This window comes from Podarcis muralis, chromosome 13 (assembly GCF_964188315.1).
Source record: "Podarcis muralis chromosome 13, rPodMur119.hap1.1, whole genome shotgun sequence".
Classification (NCBI taxonomy): Eukaryota; Metazoa; Chordata; class Lepidosauria; order Squamata; family Lacertidae; genus Podarcis; species Podarcis muralis.
Genome location: NC_135667.1, coordinates 5,223,800 through 5,242,234, shown reverse-complemented (window position 1 = coordinate 5,242,234; position 18,435 = coordinate 5,223,800). Strand labels below are relative to the sequence as shown.

At 47.9% G+C, this 18,435-nt stretch overlaps 1 protein-coding gene across 1 annotated transcript in view; it reads right to left on the bottom strand.

Annotated features, from left to right (window-relative positions):
• Positions 1 to 18,435, bottom strand: part of GUCY2D (guanylate cyclase 2D, retinal) — a 35,413-nt gene that overhangs the window by 14,981 nt on the left and 1,997 nt on the right. Inside the window, exons 2-9 of the mRNA XM_077916856.1 lie at positions 14,753 to 15,054; positions 12,822 to 13,176; positions 11,134 to 11,218; positions 10,895 to 10,991; positions 10,060 to 10,152; positions 7,171 to 7,254; positions 1,096 to 1,176; positions 730 to 906 (exon numbers count right to left, since the gene is read on the bottom strand). Of these exons, the coding sequence (XP_077772982.1) occupies positions 730 to 906; positions 1,096 to 1,176; positions 7,171 to 7,254; positions 10,060 to 10,152; positions 10,895 to 10,991; positions 11,134 to 11,218; positions 12,822 to 13,176; positions 14,753 to 15,054 (1,274 nt within the window). The remainder of the gene's footprint in view (positions 1 to 729; positions 907 to 1,095; positions 1,177 to 7,170; positions 7,255 to 10,059; positions 10,153 to 10,894; positions 10,992 to 11,133; positions 11,219 to 12,821; positions 13,177 to 14,752; positions 15,055 to 18,435) is intronic.

Here is an 18,435-nt window from a genome sequence, read left to right as displayed (position 1 = left end):
ACTGACTTGCCACAGCAAGAAGGAAAATGCTGGACAAAAAGGAACTGTGGTCTGATCCAGCAGGACTCTGTGGTTCAGTGGCGGAGCTTCATGCTCCGGCACTGGGGGGCGGAGAGCAGGCGTGGGCAGGGCTGGCACGCATCCTGGGGGCGAGGCGCGCCGCCTGCAGGGGCAGGGCACCCAGCGGGGGCGGGGGGACAGCCGTGATGGTACCCTGCCAGGATCGCGCTGCCGGGGGCAGTGCGCTCCCCCCGCACTCCGCCAGTGCTGTGGTTTCTGTTATGCATTCAGTGGTCTGTGTTTGCCTGAGCTTCAGTCTGGACTAAGGATTCTGAGCTCCTGTGTTCTGATTCAATACATGACGTCCAATCACAGAACATTTCAGGATTTGGGCCTCTGCCATTGGCCCGTGGACTCTGAGTCGTGATTTGCAGCGTGGAAGTTTAGACAGCCAATCACGTTGGGAGGGGGAGTGGCCCAGGTTTTCAGGAATGTATATAAGCAGTTGCTTTGCCCCTGTTTCCCAGTTATGTGGTTCTTGCTGTTATTACCGTGTCTTGCCTTGTGGGAACCCGCCTACACTTCAGTTTCCTTTCCTGTTCCCATCAGAGATGTCCTGCTCCTCTTCCTAGGATGGGTAAATCCCCTTCATGCCACGTTCCCAGCCTGGCATTACCTACCCACCCAGATCCCAAAAACCAGATCGCTAGATCCCTCTCCCTCAAGCACCTTAATAAGGTCAAGCAGCAAGGACGACTTGAACATCCAGTCCAGTTTCATGTCCTCGTTATTGATTAGATCCTCAAGGCTGCCACGCGTGCAGTGCTCTGAGACCATGGCAAAGATCCCACAGTCGTGGAAGAAGCCCAGGAAAAGGTTCACATTTTCGTGTCGCAGGTCCCGGAGCTGAAGGTGAGGGGAAGTAACAAGAACGGAGGGATGAGAGGAGGGAGCCCCCGGAGGATAGGGGCTGTTGGAGGACCGTCCAGTAGAGGGCGCTGTGCATAGTCCTAGTGGTCAGGTTGGGAATTGCACTCACCCACTGAAGCAGCAGGGACCCCCAATGGCCACAGAGGGGAGCGCAAGAGCACTAACCTTTAAGAATGCTGTTTTGGTGGCAGGTTTGATTTCAGTGTGCTTTTCGCCTGGGAATTTCTTCAGCCACACCCAGTCACCCTGGGAAGGAAAACAAGGGAGGGCATGAATGTTCACCCTCTTAAGATAATGCATCTGAAGGAAGGAAGACACAAACCCTCCCCACAGCCTGAAAGGCTCACAGAAAGAAGGGGAAAGAGGTAAATATATATGCATTTAAGCAAGAGGAGTGGAGAGTGAAGCAAGGAATGAACAGAACACAACCCCAGAGAGACCAGGAAAGGCAAATTGGCCCAGCCAAGCTAACAGGGACCTCTTAACCCCCGAGAGAAAGAAAACACCGGGGCAAAGGGGTCTTGCAAAGTAACAGCAAAGCAGTTATCTTATACTCTCAAATTCTTCACAGACTGAGACTACCAGGGTACAACCTCCCTTCCACAAGATCATCTTCGGGCACCTTTCTCAAAGTGCCCCACATCAGGTGAGGTGCAGTAGGTGGGTATGGTAGACAGGACATTTTGGGTGGTATGGAATGCCCTCCCTGGAGAGGTTCACCTGGCACCTATCCCTTTATTTCTCCAGGCCTTTTAAGGTGCAATCCTGTACTGGGGTGATGCTGATGGAGGGGCTTTAGGGTTTATTTTGGCGGAATGCCAGTTCCAGTAGCGGAATGCCAGACAGGCCACTGTTGTGACAGATACACCAATATGCTGGCGGTGGAATGGCCAAAATGGGATGGAGTCCTAGGTGGGGTGTGGGCACCATGGGGGTAAGAAGACGTAGACTATATCCAGTACACCTTCAATTCCCTATGGCTGTAGCCTGGCCAATGGTGGAACTTTGCTGTGTTCCACCCAGGATCTGATGCAAATAATTCCCTCCCCTTTTACTGCAACCAGGGGGGGGGAGGGTAATAAAAACTAGCCCTGTGTCATTGACTACAAGGACTACATTGCCACGGCAGAGCGTATGGTGTAACTCCAACACCCAATGTCAGCACAACACTGCCAGGATATAATCCCCACACAGGGAGACCATAACTCAGATGGCAGGGAGTGTAGCATGGGGCTTCATCTTTCTGGCTCACGTTGTGCATGCTTAGTGCTCACAGGAGGGAACTCTGGGGCAGGGGGCTATAAGGAAACGGGCACTTTGTGCAAAAAGTGGGGAGGACTTGCATCCCAAGAACACGTGTGATCTGAAGGATGTTGCTAAAACTTCTCCTACAACCTTCGGGAAGACCAGGACAGGGCATCCTGCACAGGTGAGCCAGGGAAAGTTTGGGAAGTGGAAGACGCTTGCTGCTATTCAGCCTTTGCCAACCTGGTGCCCTTCAGATGTTTTGGACTACAACTCAATTCAAAAAAAGGTTGTTGAGGCAAGACTTAACCTCTGGCACAAGCCGTGCCTGGTTATTCTTCAGCAAGACTTGTCCTTCTGCATCAGACTTCCCTAAACTGGTGCCTGGTAGGGCTTGTAATCCAAAACAAATGGATGGCGCCAGCTTGTGGGTGGCCGGTACCATGTGCAACTGCTGAAACTGTCTCCTCCCATCCCCTCATCCCTTTGCCACTGTGTCTTACCTGAACTACATTGTTCGACAGTCTTCCTTCCCTGCCCACCTGCGGAAATAGCAGGTGGGCAGGATGCCCCTGCATGCTCTCTTTTGGCATGAGCCAGGGACGCCAACCATTGTCACTGCTGGCCAACCACTTATGCTTCCTGCCTCACAGGAACCACTCCCCAGATGCATGGAGCAGGACACACACAGGGGGAAGGAGTACGGCCCCGATCACTGCAGTCTCCCCCCTTATGGCACAGTGGAGAGGAAGGCAGAAGCATGAGCGGAGGCAGGGCTGCAGTCCCATGTGGCCCCACTCCCTCTTCTCGCTTTGACTGTGTATACAGTAAAATGCAGCTCCATCGTTCTTTTCCTCAATTCAGACTGAAGCTAGTTTGCAGGGAAATCTATCAAAACACAGTATTTCATAAGAAACGACAGAATATACCATATTTTTTGCTCTATAAGACTCACTTTTTCCCTCCTAAAAAGTAAGGGGAAATGTGTGTGCGTCTTATGGAGCGAATGCAGGCTGGGCAGCTATCCCAGAAGCCAGAACAGCAAGAGGGATTGCTGCTTTCACTGTGCAGCGATCCCTCTTGCTGTTCTGGCTTCTGAAATTCAGAATATTTTTTTTCTTGTTTTCCTCCTCCAAAAACTAGGTGCGTCTTGTGGTCTGGTGCGTCTTATAGAGCGAAAAATACATTATTTGGATCGCGGCTAACGTTTTGTGTCCACCACTTCCCAAATCAGTGCTCAGAGCCCACAGGATGCAGTCTTACACTCCCTTCACAAGGCAAAGATACAGGATCCATCCTACTCCCTGTTCTGGGAGGCCAGGAGGGAGTCCCACAGTGAATAAGTCTGTCCACATGATCCCATTTACTCTGCATCCACAGCTATTCCACTGCTGGTTTGGGAAGCCGTGTAAACAGGAAATCCACACCTATCCTCAAAATTTGGTGGGTCATGATCTGCTAAACCTGTCTTTTATTTGCATAAATGTATTTGGCTTGATTTTCTTTATGTTTTTATTGATTGTGTTTACTGCAATTGGTTTAAGTCCTTCTACTGTGTTTGTAAATATCGTTAAGTCATTTGTATGAGCAAATCAACTAAATAATAATAATGGTAATATCCTGCCATTTCTTATGAAATACTGCATTTTTATACATTTTACCTTAAACCAGCTTTGCTCTGAAATATATATATATATATATATATATATATATATATATATAGCCTAGCCACATTTTAAGCAGGTAATACGCACACAGTCCAAATTGTCTAATCTGTGAACTATAACACGTGAGATACTTGACCTCCCAACCTGTGAATTTAGCACAAGGCAATCACCGCACCACCCTTTCCCATCTCCCAGGTTTACCCCACGGAACAAAAAAGGGAGGATTTAAAAAGAAATTTTGTTTATCAGCAGTGCTTCTAAGGTCGCTATGGCATATGTTTTAGTACTAATCAAAATACCTTGCTACTACCTTGCCCTGCCCCTCTTCAGCATAGAAGTTTGCCAAGCCAGCATGCATTGTGTGATCTTGCTAAGATATTTGGTTTTCCACAGCCAGATTCTCAGGTCACAGAGGCAGAAATGGGAGCTGGAAGCCATTCGGATTCGCCACACTCAAGGGTAATCCCCCTCTAAAGTCTTCCAGTATTCAGTTCAACAATATTACTTTCCCCACCTTCTAAAAATCTTACAACAAAATAATTCAGGAATGGGATTAATAATTATTCCCCATAACCAACTTCTTTTTATAAAAAAAAATTGTAGCATTCCTTGTGATTTTCAGTAGTAAAGTCTTTCCTTCCTTCTATTTCTAAGCAAACCTCCACAATTACCATTCCGAGGACAACAGAAAGGTCTTCTAGCTAAACCAGCAAAATAACACTGAGTTGGTGCACTAACAGTTGTGCACCTCTCTAGGAACCAATTTTGCTACAAGGTAATTTGGAAAACGAGGCGGGGAAATTTGCAGAAAAAGGAGGGGGCAGGGGAAGGCTTTTGAAGCACTCTTGGGATTAGGATGTAGCCAGCCATCCTGCAAAGCCGGAAACAAACAAAAAGCTTGTTTAGGGCCCCTGTGTGCTACAGAACAGAAGGTGCCTGCTTATTCACACGCCTTACCCGTTCTTGTATGAAGCAAAGACTGGGCAATGGGGGAGGGGGCAGTCTGGTTTTTACATCAAAACCTCCCTATGGAATTTACCTGCCCAGATTACTGGCAGTGAACTGGGCTAGGAGGAAAGACAGGGCGGGGGCAAGTCTGTCTCCTATCATCTGCACACTCCCGTTCGATTACAAATTTCACGTCTCTTTTGCGCACACACACACACACACACACGCAGAGAGAGAGAGAGAGAGAGAGAGAGAGAAGTGTCCTCTGCACACTAGGGGAAAATATCTTAGGTACTGTATGATTTCTATGTTCAGAAGCAGTCGCCAGTAATTTAAATTAAGCAATATATTCCATCCCTGAAAATATTCGTAAGAATTGGGGCGGCAACATTTAAGTTGCATTTACTAATCTTAGATGAAACTGTTTAATCAAGTGAAAAGGCAGCTATGATTAAGGCAACACTTCCTTTTTATAGGTTGAACGTTTCAATATAAAAATATACATTTAAGAAGTGCAGATGGTGGAGGAGGTATCTTCCCTACCACACACAACTTTCAATTTGCACCTGGAGGGAATTCCTCTTCTAATAGCATGCCTGTTGAGACCAGTATATGTAAGATGAAGGATAGCAGACTAATCAAGTAAGTTGTAGCGTACTGATTAAATCTGCACACATTTGCAAGTGTGTGCAGATTTAATCAGTCGGTTACAACTTATTTGATTAGTTAGCTAAGATTGCTTTAAAGGGTGTGACAGCGCCGTTAAGAATGGAATCATCTATGCTGGTCGTAGGTTGTAGGCTTGGGCGTGTATTCCACAGCCAAGGCCGGCCCACCCATGAGGGGGTGAAGTGACCCCCTCAGGCGGCAGAATCCACAGGGGCAGCAGATACCGATGTGGATCTCATACCCTCCAACATTTCTCCAGTGGAAATAAGGGCATCCTATTTCATAATAATGTGAATAATTTTATTACTTGTACCCCACCCATCTGCTTGGGTTTCTCCAGCTACTCTGGACGGCTTCCAACATATATAAAAAATCACACGTTAAAACAACTTCCCTATAGAGGGCTGCCTTGAGATGTTTTCTAAAGGTTGTATAATTACTTAACTCCTTGGCTCGATGGTTGCATAACTCTACACCCTCCAACATTTCTCTGATGATAACAGGGACATCCTAAGGAAAAGCGGGTCTTTCCAGGATCAAATCAGAAACTGGGACGACTTCTGTAAATCCAGGACTGCCCCTGGAAAACAGGGGCACTTGGAGGGTCTAGCCCCTTGTTACTGACGTGAATCTTCACCAACCACTTCTTCCTTGAGAGAGAGGGGGCACCATTTTGTGGTTCACATCAGGCGCCAAGATGTCTTGGCCCCGTCCACAGCAGAGAAAGATGCTACATGGAGTTGGACTGAAGAGGTTACCTGATCAGAGGAAGCATGTGAGAGATCTGTATTGGCTCCCAGGACGTTTCCGAGCACAATTCAAAGTGTTGGTGCTGACCTTTAAAGCCCTAAATGGCCTCGGTCCTGTATACCTGAAGGAGCATCTCCACCCCCATCTTTCTGCCCGGACACTGAGATCCAGCGCCAAGGGACTTCTGGCGGTTCCCTCATTGCGAGAAGTGAGGTTACAGGGAACCAGACAGAGGGCCTTCTTGGTAGTGGCGCCCACCCTGTGGAACCTTCAGATGTGAAGGAAATAAGCAGCTATCCTATCTTTAAAAGACATCTGAAGGCAGCCCTGTTCAGGGACGTTTTTAATATTTAACGCTGTACTGTTTTTAACACTTGATTGGGAGCCGCCCAGAGTGGCTGGGGAAACTCAGCCAGATGGGCAGGGTATAAATAATAAATTATTATTATTACTATTACTATTACTATTATTATTATTATTATTATTATTACTATTATTATTATGTGTAGTTGTGCTTAAGCCCCATACAACAACTCATTTGTAAATTAAGCACTTCACCTATAATCTCTCTCTCTCTCTCTCTCTCTCTCTTTCTCACACACACACACACACACACACAAATATTTTTTCCAGCAAACCACCAATCTGAACCTGTTTTCTACCTCCCATTTCAATCCTTGCCAATACCTTCTCCCCAGAGGAGGAAGGATGGCCTGCGAGTTGGGAGTGAGGAGGGGAATGAAGTAACAAGTGCCATAGCCAACTTTTTTCCTCCTCTCGTTTTTGAGAGGAGGGAAAAAAACCCCTAACACAGCAAAATGCACGAGAGCTAAAAAGGTCAAGTGAAAGAGGAGCATCGAACTTTTTGGGGTGAGGGGAGGGTGTAAAAACCAAACTGAAAGGCAGAGCAGACTGGCAAAAAGGCACAACTTAAAAGGGCCTTTTGCCAAACGGGACTTACCTGGACCGCGGCTATTACGCCTTGGCTGTTAAACAAAAGGAGGAGCAAGGGGACTTGGCTGGTGAATTTTGGCTTGTCCTCGCCCTAAGGATAGCAGGAAGCAGGCGGTCAAAAATAAATGATGCTGGTGGTGGGTGGAAGGGGGTGAGGGGGGGGGCAAAACCCAGAAGGACAGGTGTATGGACTGGGGTAGGGTGCTCCCTCAACTCTCTCTCTGGGCCTGATCAATGGGAGTTCATAATTATGAGGGTGCCTCTGAGCATGTGCTAAGTACATTTCCGGGACAACCTGCCCCACCCTCCAACAAGCAATGCTGGAGATGGGAGCAATGGGCTTCTCAGACAGACATGCTGCGGATTCAAACCCCTCTTTAGGGATTAAACACTGAACTCTCTCGGCAAACTGTAGGATGGGAACCAGGTGAGTAGAGCTGTGGGGCTGGGGAAGGCAGAAGTGAGCTGGAGAAGATGGGGGCACTTACAGTGGCGAGCACACAGTGATGGTGCCCTGGCTAGGCTCACAAGGATCATTAAAGATGCCTTGGGATTTTGCACAAAAATACACTGGTGTCAGAGCAGACTTAAGGATCCTTGTGTGGGGCAGTGCTACCACCCCAGAGAGATTGTGGGGAGAGGGGAGGCCTAGCCTCTCAGCTGTGTTCACTTAAGCCACATTCACACCAGGTATTTAAAGCACCGTGGTACCACGTGAAACAGTCGTGGCTTCCCCCAGAGAATTCTGGGAGTTGTAGTTTGTTAACCATTCCCAGAATGGTTTAGCGATCAGCCCCTCTTCCTGGGGAACTCTGGGAATGGGAACTCTGTGCAGAGCTGTCAACATTTCCCTTTTCTTGCAAGGAATCCTATTCAGAATAAGGGACTTTCCCTTTAAAAAAAGGGAAACATTGACAGCTATCACTCTGTGGGAGGAAAAGCATTCCCCGGACAACTCTCAGCACCTCCCAGAATTCTTTGCGGTGGGGGAACCATGACTGCTTAAAGTGGTATCCTAGTGCTTTGATTCATATGCTGTGAATATGACCTTTACAGGAATTAGCATGGACTTGGGGCAGAGCACCACAGACCCCAGGGCTGGATTATGGCCAACAGGGAAACAACTGCTTCTAGAGAAGGGCCTGTCGCCACGGCTTCCTGGTTTCCTAGCAACAGCTAGGCTGCAGCCTCCCTGGTTTCCTAGCAACAGCCTCCCTGCCATGACCAGAGGAGTCGCAACCCTAGCCTCTGTAACATCCCAATCATGAGCCCACTAAGTGTGGTTGAGTACTGAGGCGGGAAGGAGAGGGTGCCCAGCCACACATCACTTCCTGACCAATACGGTGCAGGAAAAGGTGATGAATTGGGGGACGGGGGAGCAAGCAAGGTCTCCAGGGAGCAGGGAGCAGTGCTGGCAAGCAGAGCCACGCTGAGATGAGTGGCGGGAGCTGCAGGAATCAGCGAGGTCACCCTTCACAGAGGGATGGACCTTGGCACGCTCCCTGAACATGTAAGCCCCTCCAGCCCCCTACTGCTGAGCCAGTGGCAGCCAACTGCCCCTCACCAGCCACTGAATGTGGGGTTGCTGTGCTTCGCTCACTTTCTTTTTACAGGGCGTCCACACTATGCCGCAGCTGAGGGGTGGAGCATCTGTTTTGCATGGGCAAAGGCCCAGATTCTATCTGCAATGGCGTCTTTCTCACTATAGCCAGCTTCCTATGGCGTCCTGGGTTTTGCCTGTGGTTCTCCTGTCTCTTCTGTGACCACAGGAAGGCCTGCTCCCCCCCCCCAAAAAAAGAGGCATTCATGCTTTTTCACACTACTTTTCTGACTTAAAAAAGAAAGGTGGGGTTTTGTCATGGGCTTTAATCAGGCAAGTGAACCTACCATACCTCAGCCTTTTGCAATGGGCAACATTATTAAATCCTTGTTTGTTTTTGAACCCTTATCTTTTAATTAGTGCCAAAATGCTTTTCTAGCTATGTTCTTCTTAAAATAAAAAGACCGGTACCGTGCTACAACCCCCCCATGACGCTATATTAAAAATAAGTATTTCATTTTGACAAATATCAGCACAGTGTAAAACTTCGCGTAAGAAGTAATGCAGTTGAGAGCAACTGTCATGTTACATTTTCCAAGCACATCACATTTCATGTCAGCTGTAATTATTTAATAATTTAATTTAAAAAATATAGCCAGAAAAGCCCTTCAGAACTAATTAAAAGAGCAGTTGGGGGGGGGGACAGATGGTGGTTATAAAATGTCTCCCACCACAAGGGTCATACTGAGTGTGTTCTGAGCTTCAAATGACACGCCTACCGTGTGAACAGGGCATAATGGGATGTACAAAAAGAAAAGGCACAATATTCCAGGTGTTGGAGGAAAGTCAGTTGCAATTCCGCTTGTAGCTTACAACGGAAGAGCAATGATTGGATTGTCGCAGGAGTCACCAATCAGGAAGCAGCCTCAGCCTCTCAAAATGGCACCCGTCATGACAGGAAGTGGGCGATGGCTGGAAAATGTAAAATGGCAAGGACCCTGGGAGGATATATTTCAAAACAAAACACCATTATATAAAGGTGAAGGGAGATTCAGCGGTGCCAATGAAAAAGGATGTGTGTGGAATAGAACTGTTTAGAATGAGTGGAAAGAGATGGCTTGGCATCGCCATCAAAACCCGCCACCCGAATTTAGTGCATTCTTTCCAGCCTCCACCCATCCGCAATGATGATATCAGTGCTGGCACTGCCCCAGGAAAGGCTGCTGGCAAGAACGCCATCTGCGCCTCCTGAGGAAATGGCTTTGCACCAGAGGCTTCTACTGGCCCACCCACTAGTAACTGGGGAAGAGGGAGGGTGCAGGACTAGGAACTGTGAAGGAGGGGACATGCTTTTACCTCAACCACAGCCATGTTGCTGTTTTCTGCATTTGCCGCCACACTCTTGAGGCTTTTCATGTCCGACATACTCTTTCGACTGTCGTCCATTTTCTGGGGGGGATGAAGAGGGGAGGAGAACCATGAACTAAGGAACAGCTTTCTTATTCTTAACTTGGACCTTTATCATAAGGGACGCGGGTGGCGCTGTGGGTAAAACCTCAGCACCTAGGACTTGCCAATCGTATGGTCGGCGGTTCGAATCCCCACGGCGGGGTGAGCTCCCGTCATTCGGTCCCAGCTCCTGCCCACCTAGCAGTTCGAAAGCACTCTTAAGTGCAAGTAGATAAATAGGTACCGCTTTATAGCGGGAAGGTAAACGGCGTTTCCGTGTGCTGCGCTGGTGCAGGCTCGCCAGAGCAGCTTCGTCATGCTAGCCACGTGACCCGGAAGTGTCTCCGGACAGTGCTGGCCCCCGGCCTGTTAAGCGAGATGGGCGCGCAACCCAAGAGTCGGTCACGACTGGCCCGTACGGGCAGGGGTACCTTTACCTTTAATGACCCCTTGCCAATACTGCAGCCCTCTAACATGGCATCTGCGTTCTCAAACAGTTCTGGCCCGACCATCATACCCATCCAACTGAAGGCGAGAATCTGCTCCTACATAAACAAAGACAGCAGCCCTTTCTGTCCACTGTCCTTTATTTCAGTTGCATGAAGCAACCGTCATAGAAACCTTGAGTATTACTATTACTCGCATTGCCCCTTTTGATCCCTCTCTGACTTAGCAGCGCTCCATCTTGCCAGCCTCTCCTTAGTCTCCTCAATGGTCCCTCCCACAGAGACAAACCCCTCACCTTCTTGCTGTTCTGGGTATGGATGAAGGTCAAGTCATCCATGGTGAGGACAATCTTGTCGGGCCCCTTCATTAGCTGGGCATGCTGAAACTGCCGCCTGTGGGAATCAACAACACGAGCAGAGCAGAAATAAAAAATGGTCGTTTGTAAAGATAAAGCAGGCATCACGGGGAGGTCCCGAAATCCGAAATGTCAGCTGTCCAGCAGACCTAGTTGCCAGGGGTGTTTGCGTAACTCACCTGAGATGGAAAGCAAGGGCAGCTCCACCCACCATCAAGCAGATAGCCAGGAGGAATATGAGGAGGATAAAACCAGCATTCACCCCTGAAGGAGAAGGAGAAGAGTGTTACCGCTGGGGACCACTTCCAGGAATAATAATAATAATAATAATAATAATAATAACAACAACAACAACAAGAACAACAATAATAAATTTTATTTATATCCCACCCTACCCAGCCGAAGCCGGGCTCAGGGCAGCTAACAACAATAAAACAGTACAACAGTACGACATAACACTCTAAAATCATTCATTATAAAATTAATTTAAATCAAACCAATGGTAACCATTGGGCCAGAGCTCCGCAAAGATTGCCGAAGGAGGGAGTCAGGCTGTGCCCTGGCCAAAGGCCTGGTGGAACAGCTCTGTCTTGCAGGCCCTGCGGAGAGATGTCAAGTCCCGCAGGGCCCTAGTCTCTTGCGACAGAGTGTTCCACCAGATCGGAGCCACAGCCGAAAAAGCCCTGGCTCTAGTTGAGGCCAGCCTAACCTCTCTGTGGCCTGGGACCTTCAAGATGTCTTTATCTGAAGACAGTAAGTTTCTCTGTGGGACATACCAGGAGAGGCAGTCCTGTAGGTACGAGGGTCCTAGGCCGTATAGGGCTTTAAAGGCTTGAGAGGCTATTTCCAGCTCCAGCTCCAGCTCCAGCTCCTCCTACTCATATATGGGGAGTTCCATGCAAAATATCTCCACCCACCCACTGTAGTATTACAAATCCTGACAGAAATGCCTTTTGCCTTCTCCCCAGACTTTCCTTGTCTTCTCTTCCCTGCATGACTTGACCATAAGACACCCAAGCCTATGAAATCAACAGCTCCTTTCTCACCTTCCTAAAGCGCCATTGTGGGCGCCGTGATCTCACCCCCCAAAAAGCACATCTTTTGGGGCTGCAAACTCACATGGGTCATGTGATTCACGCAGGAGTGTGGCGCTGAAAGACGTGCGTCCCAGTTGGAGGGTCTGCGAGTAGAGTATATGAGGTGGGCTGGCTACTGGCAGGACACATAGCTAGCGTATATGGGATTGGTTGATCGATCAACTGGATGGTATATTTGAAGTTGGTGGGATGGAGGGATGGATGGATGGCAAGGATAGAAAAGGGCCTTCAGGATGAAGCTGACTTCCTCTCAAAATAATGCAGGCACCTACAATCTTAGGCTTTCAATTCTTTTCACTTGGGCCTTCACAGCTTAGTATTAGTATCGCTAATTTCCCTTCATGACCAGAACTGGAGTCATGTGAAATTTGTTTCGCACTGTTTTTAATGGTACAATAATAGGTGGTATTCAACAAAATTTAATTTAGAATAGACCCACAGAAATTAACTTTGTGTGCAATTTTCCCTGATATACACAATTTTGCAAAGCGATTTCCCATAATATAATGACATTTCGTATGTTATTTTCAGTAACATATGCACACTTTACCCTAGTATATGCATTTTTCTACACATTACTGGAATGGAGAACTGCACTGTGAAATTCAGGGAAGAGCAAATTTCAAAAAGGGTGGCAGAGTCTCAGTTCTCGTATTGTTTTGGAAAGTTCGAATTAGGGAGGTAGGCCTTTAAATGTGAACCAAATTCCTCTCCATCCTTCCTCTCCCTCTCCATCCTTGCACACCCAGGCAGCTCGCTTCAGCACTCACCCCCACTGCAGATAGTGACCGAGTCAAACCAGCAGATGGAGTCCGTGTCTGGACTGGAACTGTGAGGCCAATGGATTGTGTGCCCAACGTAGCGCAGAGTTCGAGCACCGACGTTCACACTGTAGGTGGGCCAGAGGCGGTTGCCCTTCCCATTTGTGTCCAGTATGATATAGGGGAGCACGGCATCTCCGTATTCGTCGGCTGACACTGGCTGGCTGAAGCCTTCCAGCTCAAAGTCTTTGGCATGCTCTGCAATGGTGGAGCCCATCACCCACTTGCCGGACTTCCGAGTATTCTCCACTGCCTTGGCCAGGAAGTAGATGGAGTTAAAGATAGTACCAAACAGGGGGTGTGCCTTTAAAGAGAAGCAAGGAAGAGTTAGGGCCAGGTTCTCAAATTCTGCAACCTGAATAAATGATGCTAATGGATAACATTTGCTTCTGTTTTCTTGATTCCCCTCATTTGTTCTGCTCGCCTTACAAGAGTGAAGGCACTACTCTGCCCTGTGCTGTCCTACTTTGTTCATTGCTCTGCAGTGCTGCCACATTATTGCTGTCCAGAAGGGCTAAAGCACAACAAAAGAAGAAGAAAAAACCAGAATATTGGGGAGACAAAAAGTTGTGGGATTTCAGCAGGAAGTTACAGGATATGCACTGATAAGAAAAGTAGTTGTATGAATGACCACCCCAAAACATTTGCAGGTGCAAACAGTTCTGAAAGTGGGATCGTGTAGGACTGCTCCAATAGCTTCATGACCACAAATCAGCATGAACATGCAACAGAATGATGTCTGGAGGGACCCTAAATAGTTTTGTGGGTGCTGAATTCTGTGCTGCATTATTACTTACTTACTTACTTACTTACTTACTTACTTACTTACTTACTTACTTAAAATTACAGACTGCCCTCTCATGCCAACTATCAGGGCAGCGTGCAACCAGATTTACAAAGGGGGTAAAATACTTCTAAAAACAATGCAGAAGCATCATAAAAATGACTGGCTCATCTTAAAAGTTTAAACTGGGTGGTTCATAAAAAACTTTTTTAAAAAAATGTCTGCTCCATAGGTCTTATCTTACTACACTAGGTATTATATAGCTATATCTGAATTTTCATGCATATCAGTTAATATCTTGAGCCTTCTCCACGAAAGTAGCTGTTCACTTGGCCATTTTCCTATGTTGTGAAGGCTGAAATTTCCATTTAGTGTAGCAGGGTCAAGATATTAACTGATATGCATGAAATTTCAGATATAACTATATAATACCTAGTGTAGTAAGATAAGACCTTTGGAGCAGGCATTTTCCCAAAAAAAAGTTTTTTATGAACCGCCCTGCTGCAGAATAGGCACACAAAAAGGTATCCAAGAGCCATCGGAAGGTCAGAAGTGAGGAGGCTTGCCAAACCTCTGCTGGAAGACTATTCCACAGCAGTGTTAAAACGCCCTTCACTCAGGCAGATCTAAAAATGAATGCAGTTGTGAGCACACAGCGCTCTGGACGGCATGGGGAACCTCCTAAATCTGAGCCTCTCCTGCACTATTTATACCCCGCCCATCTGGCTGGGTTTCCCCAGCCACTCTGGGCGGCTTTCAACAGAATATTAAAATACAACAATCTATTAAACATTAAAAGCTTCCCAAAACAGGGCTGCCTTCAGATGTCTTCTAAAAGTCTGGTAGTTGTTTTTCTCTTTGACATCTGGTGGGAGGGCATTCCACAGGGCGGGTGCCACCACCGAGAAGGCCCTCTGCCTGTAACCTCACTTCTCGCAATGAGGGAACCGCCAGAAGGCCCTCGGAGCTGGATCTCCGTGTCCGGGCAGAATGATGGGGGTGGAGACGCTCCTTCAGGTATACTGGACCGAGGCCCTGCTGGGGCCATCCCTTGTACCTGCCCACTACCACCCACTGCCTCTTTCCTCAGATGCACCTTGTCAGCATCCAGGTGGCCAGGGATTTCCCTCTTCTCCTGAGCCTCCCTGAAAGTCTGCCGGAAGGACTGCTCCGGGGAGTCGATGGTGATGGTGAGCACCGCGTCGTAGGCCATGCGGAGTTTGAGGCTGTCATCCAGCACAGGGTAGGACTCCTTCTGGTAGGGCATGCTGTAAGTCAGGGCGTCGTAGGGGATGAAAACATAGGTCCCGTCTGTCATACGCAGGTCCTCGGCCTTCTCCAGCAGGAGGCGCTGTTCCTCCCCACCCAGCAGGGCAGAGTGCATACACATGACGATCACTGGATAGGAAAGGAACGAGGAGGAGGAAATGGGAAGGGTAGACAGTGGGGAGGGTTAGGCCAGGCAAGGGTCAGCAAACTTTTTCAGCAGGGGGCCGGTCCACTGTCCCTCAGACCTTGTGGGGGGCCAGACTATATTTGGGGGGTGGGGAATGAATGAATTCCTATGCGCCACAAATAACCCAGAGATGCATTTTAAATAAAAGCACACATTCTACTCATGTAAAAACACACTAATTCTCGGACCGTTCACAGCCGGATTTAGAAGGTGATTGGGCCGGATCTGGCCCCTGGGCCTTAGTTTGCCTACCCATGGGTTAGGGATTAGGTGGAAAATCAGTGTAAAGTCCAGAGCTCACCAAGGGACCGCAGTGAGATGAAGAGGGCCTCTGTGTATGTGCAAAGTGACCTTTTGCAAAATGGACTGCCTCTCCTAATAGGAGCCAGCCCAGACCCTGCATTTATCCCCTCTCCATGTGCCCTCTCCGAAGGAGATGCAAGGGCGGCAACACGAGAACAGGTCCTTTCTGTGGTGGGTCCCCACTTATGGAATGCCCTCCCCAGGAAGGGAAGCCTGGCACCATCAGTGGCTATTTTTAGGCAAAAGGCAAGAATGTTTCCATTCTGTCAGTTTGGTGGCCCTTTACGCGGGAAAGTTTTAGATATTGCGACCTCCTTTAGGATGTCAGTAGGATGTGTTAGACTGCCTTTGATGTACATGAATGCGTTTAGCTTTTATTTTGCTATAACTTTGGAGCAGTTTTTATTTTTGCATTTATGTTTTAAGTTGCTTTGGGTTCCTTTTTGTAAAAAAAAAAAGTGACCATTATAAGTACCATTATAATAATATTGATATGCTAAAGCCACGTCCATAACATACATTTAATGCACGTTGCTTTCCCAAAGATCCTGGGAGATTTAATGTTTTAGTATTTTAACTTTTTGTATGTTTGAAACTATGGTAAGCTATTCTGGGTTTTATCTTTTTGCAAAGCGCTTTGAGGTGTGTGTGTTTCTAAACAATCAAGTAGTGTATAAATTTTATGAAATAAGTATCTTACACCTCACATACCTACTAGTTCCAGGACTCTGCATAGCTGTGATGTCTGACCACCATCCCTGCACAGCAACAGCAACAGCAGCCTTCGACTTCCAGATGTTTTGGGCTACAAACCATCACCCACCCTAGCCAGTACAGCCATGGGATGTTGTCCAAAACATCGGGATGACACCAGGTTGTGGAAGGTTGCTTTAGAACAATGTTTCCCAAACTTGGGTCTCTAACTGCTTTGGGACTACAATTCCCATCCTTGCTGGCTAGCAGGACCAGTGGTCAGGGATGATGGGAATTGTAGTCCCAAAAACAGCCGGAGACCCAAGTTTGGGAAAGGTTGCTTTAGAACCACAAGCAGTCTTACCATCAGGAAAGTGAGGCATTCCTTCTCAAGCAGCTGATTTTTTTAAAGGGGGTGGGTACCATTAGAGGGTTGGCATATTGGATCAGTTTGGATAAAGGGAGGTTTAGAGGTTTTTTTAAAATAGTAACGTAGTTTATGTTTACTAGGTGTGCAATTTGGTTTCGACTATAATGCATTGGAGAGGAGGTTGACACTTTCCCTCCCCAGCCATGATACTGATGTAAATAGTGTGCCAACCACCATGCTACTTAATTGGTGCTACTTAACTGTAGCACTAATGGCAGAGGTGCCATATTGTAATTTTAGACTCCGGACTTAATGGTCTTATGGAGCGCCCTTCTTTAGGTAGTTTGCATATAGCCCCTCCTGTCCATTCCTCCAAAGTGGGGCTCTGGACATCTGCCCTAAAATCCTGTCCTGATGGCACCACTGGCTAAGAGAAGCTTTCTTTTTCTTCGGCTAATAGCAGCATATGGGGGTTTCAATGGGGTTGCTGCTGGGGGATAGGGATGGGGAGAAATTTGATTCAGTTCACATAGGGCTGCCATATTTCAAACAGTGAAAATCTGGTCAGAAAAGTTGTTGAGGTTTTTTTTGATAAAGTTGTTGAGTGGGGTTTTTTTGGAGGGAGGGGCAAAGCATTATTCCATATCTATATCTGGAGATTCCAGATGTATGGCAACCCTAAAGGTAACGGGACCCCTGACCGTTAGGTCCAGTCGTGACCGATTCTGGGGTTGCGGTGCTCATCTCGCTTTACTGGCCGAGGGAGCCGGCGTACAGCTTCCGGGTCATGTGGCCAGCATGACTAAGCCGCTTCTGGCGAACCAGAGCAGAGCACGGAAACGCCATTTACCTTCCCGCCGGAGCGGTGCCTATTTATCTACTTGCACTTTGACATGCTTTCGAACTGATAGGCTGGCAGGAGCTGGGACCGAGCAACGGGAGCTCACCCCGTAGTGAGGAATCAAACCGCCTACCTTCTGATCGGCAAGCCCTAGGCTTTGTGGTTTAGGCCACAGCACCACCCACGTCCCATGGCAACCCTAGTTCACATTTAAATGCAAATTTACACAATTCCCGCTTTGCGAAACAATACACAACAAAGAGATATCCTTCAAAATTTGCATTTCTCCAAATTCTATTCTCCAGTCAATAAATGTGTACAACAGTGCATTGCATTAGGGCCAACTGTTCATATATCAGTGAAGATAGCGTACAAAAGCATTGTATTAGGGGAAAGGTCTTGCAAAATGTGTATATTGTTACAGGTGCGCCAGTTTCTGCCCAACATGGGGGGGGGGATGTGTGTGATGTCACGCGTTGGGAGGGGGCCTGATGGGACTCATCACACCCTCTGAAAGGCCCGGCAAAGCTAGCCACAGCTGCAGCTAGGCCCGGTGTAGCCTAGTTGCAGCTACAGGAGGGCCTGATGGAGCCCGCTATGGCTGCAGCTCCTCTTGCACGCTCACACACACCTCTGAATCCTCCTACTGCGCCTCTTCCCCAGATACACCTTCTTCCAAAGTAAGCTTCCAGTGAGTGGAGAAATAAATTAGCAGCAGCTCCTCAGCTCCAGCCAGCTCACCTTTCTCCAAAATGTTGTCTTCCCCCTTGCCTTCAGCTGCCCACCTACATTCTGGATCTCTTCAGCTGCCCCTTCCATCTGGGTGCCTTGCAGCTGGGCTCCTGGGTCACTTTCAACCCCCTGTGGCATCTCATTTGGCAAGGCCCTCACCTCGCATGGAGTCACACTTTCCTGTCCATGGAAGCTTCTCACCCAAGCTACTCTTATTCTATCAAACTGCTCACTTTGTCACTGCTCTATTCTCTCAAGCCACTCGAGGGCTGTTGCTATTCCTCCCTCCATCTCTACTCAGGCACACCTCGCTCACAGGCCCTCCTCCAGGAAACAGGAATCCCACATCTGACACCACTGTTGCACGCCACCCCAATCTCTCAG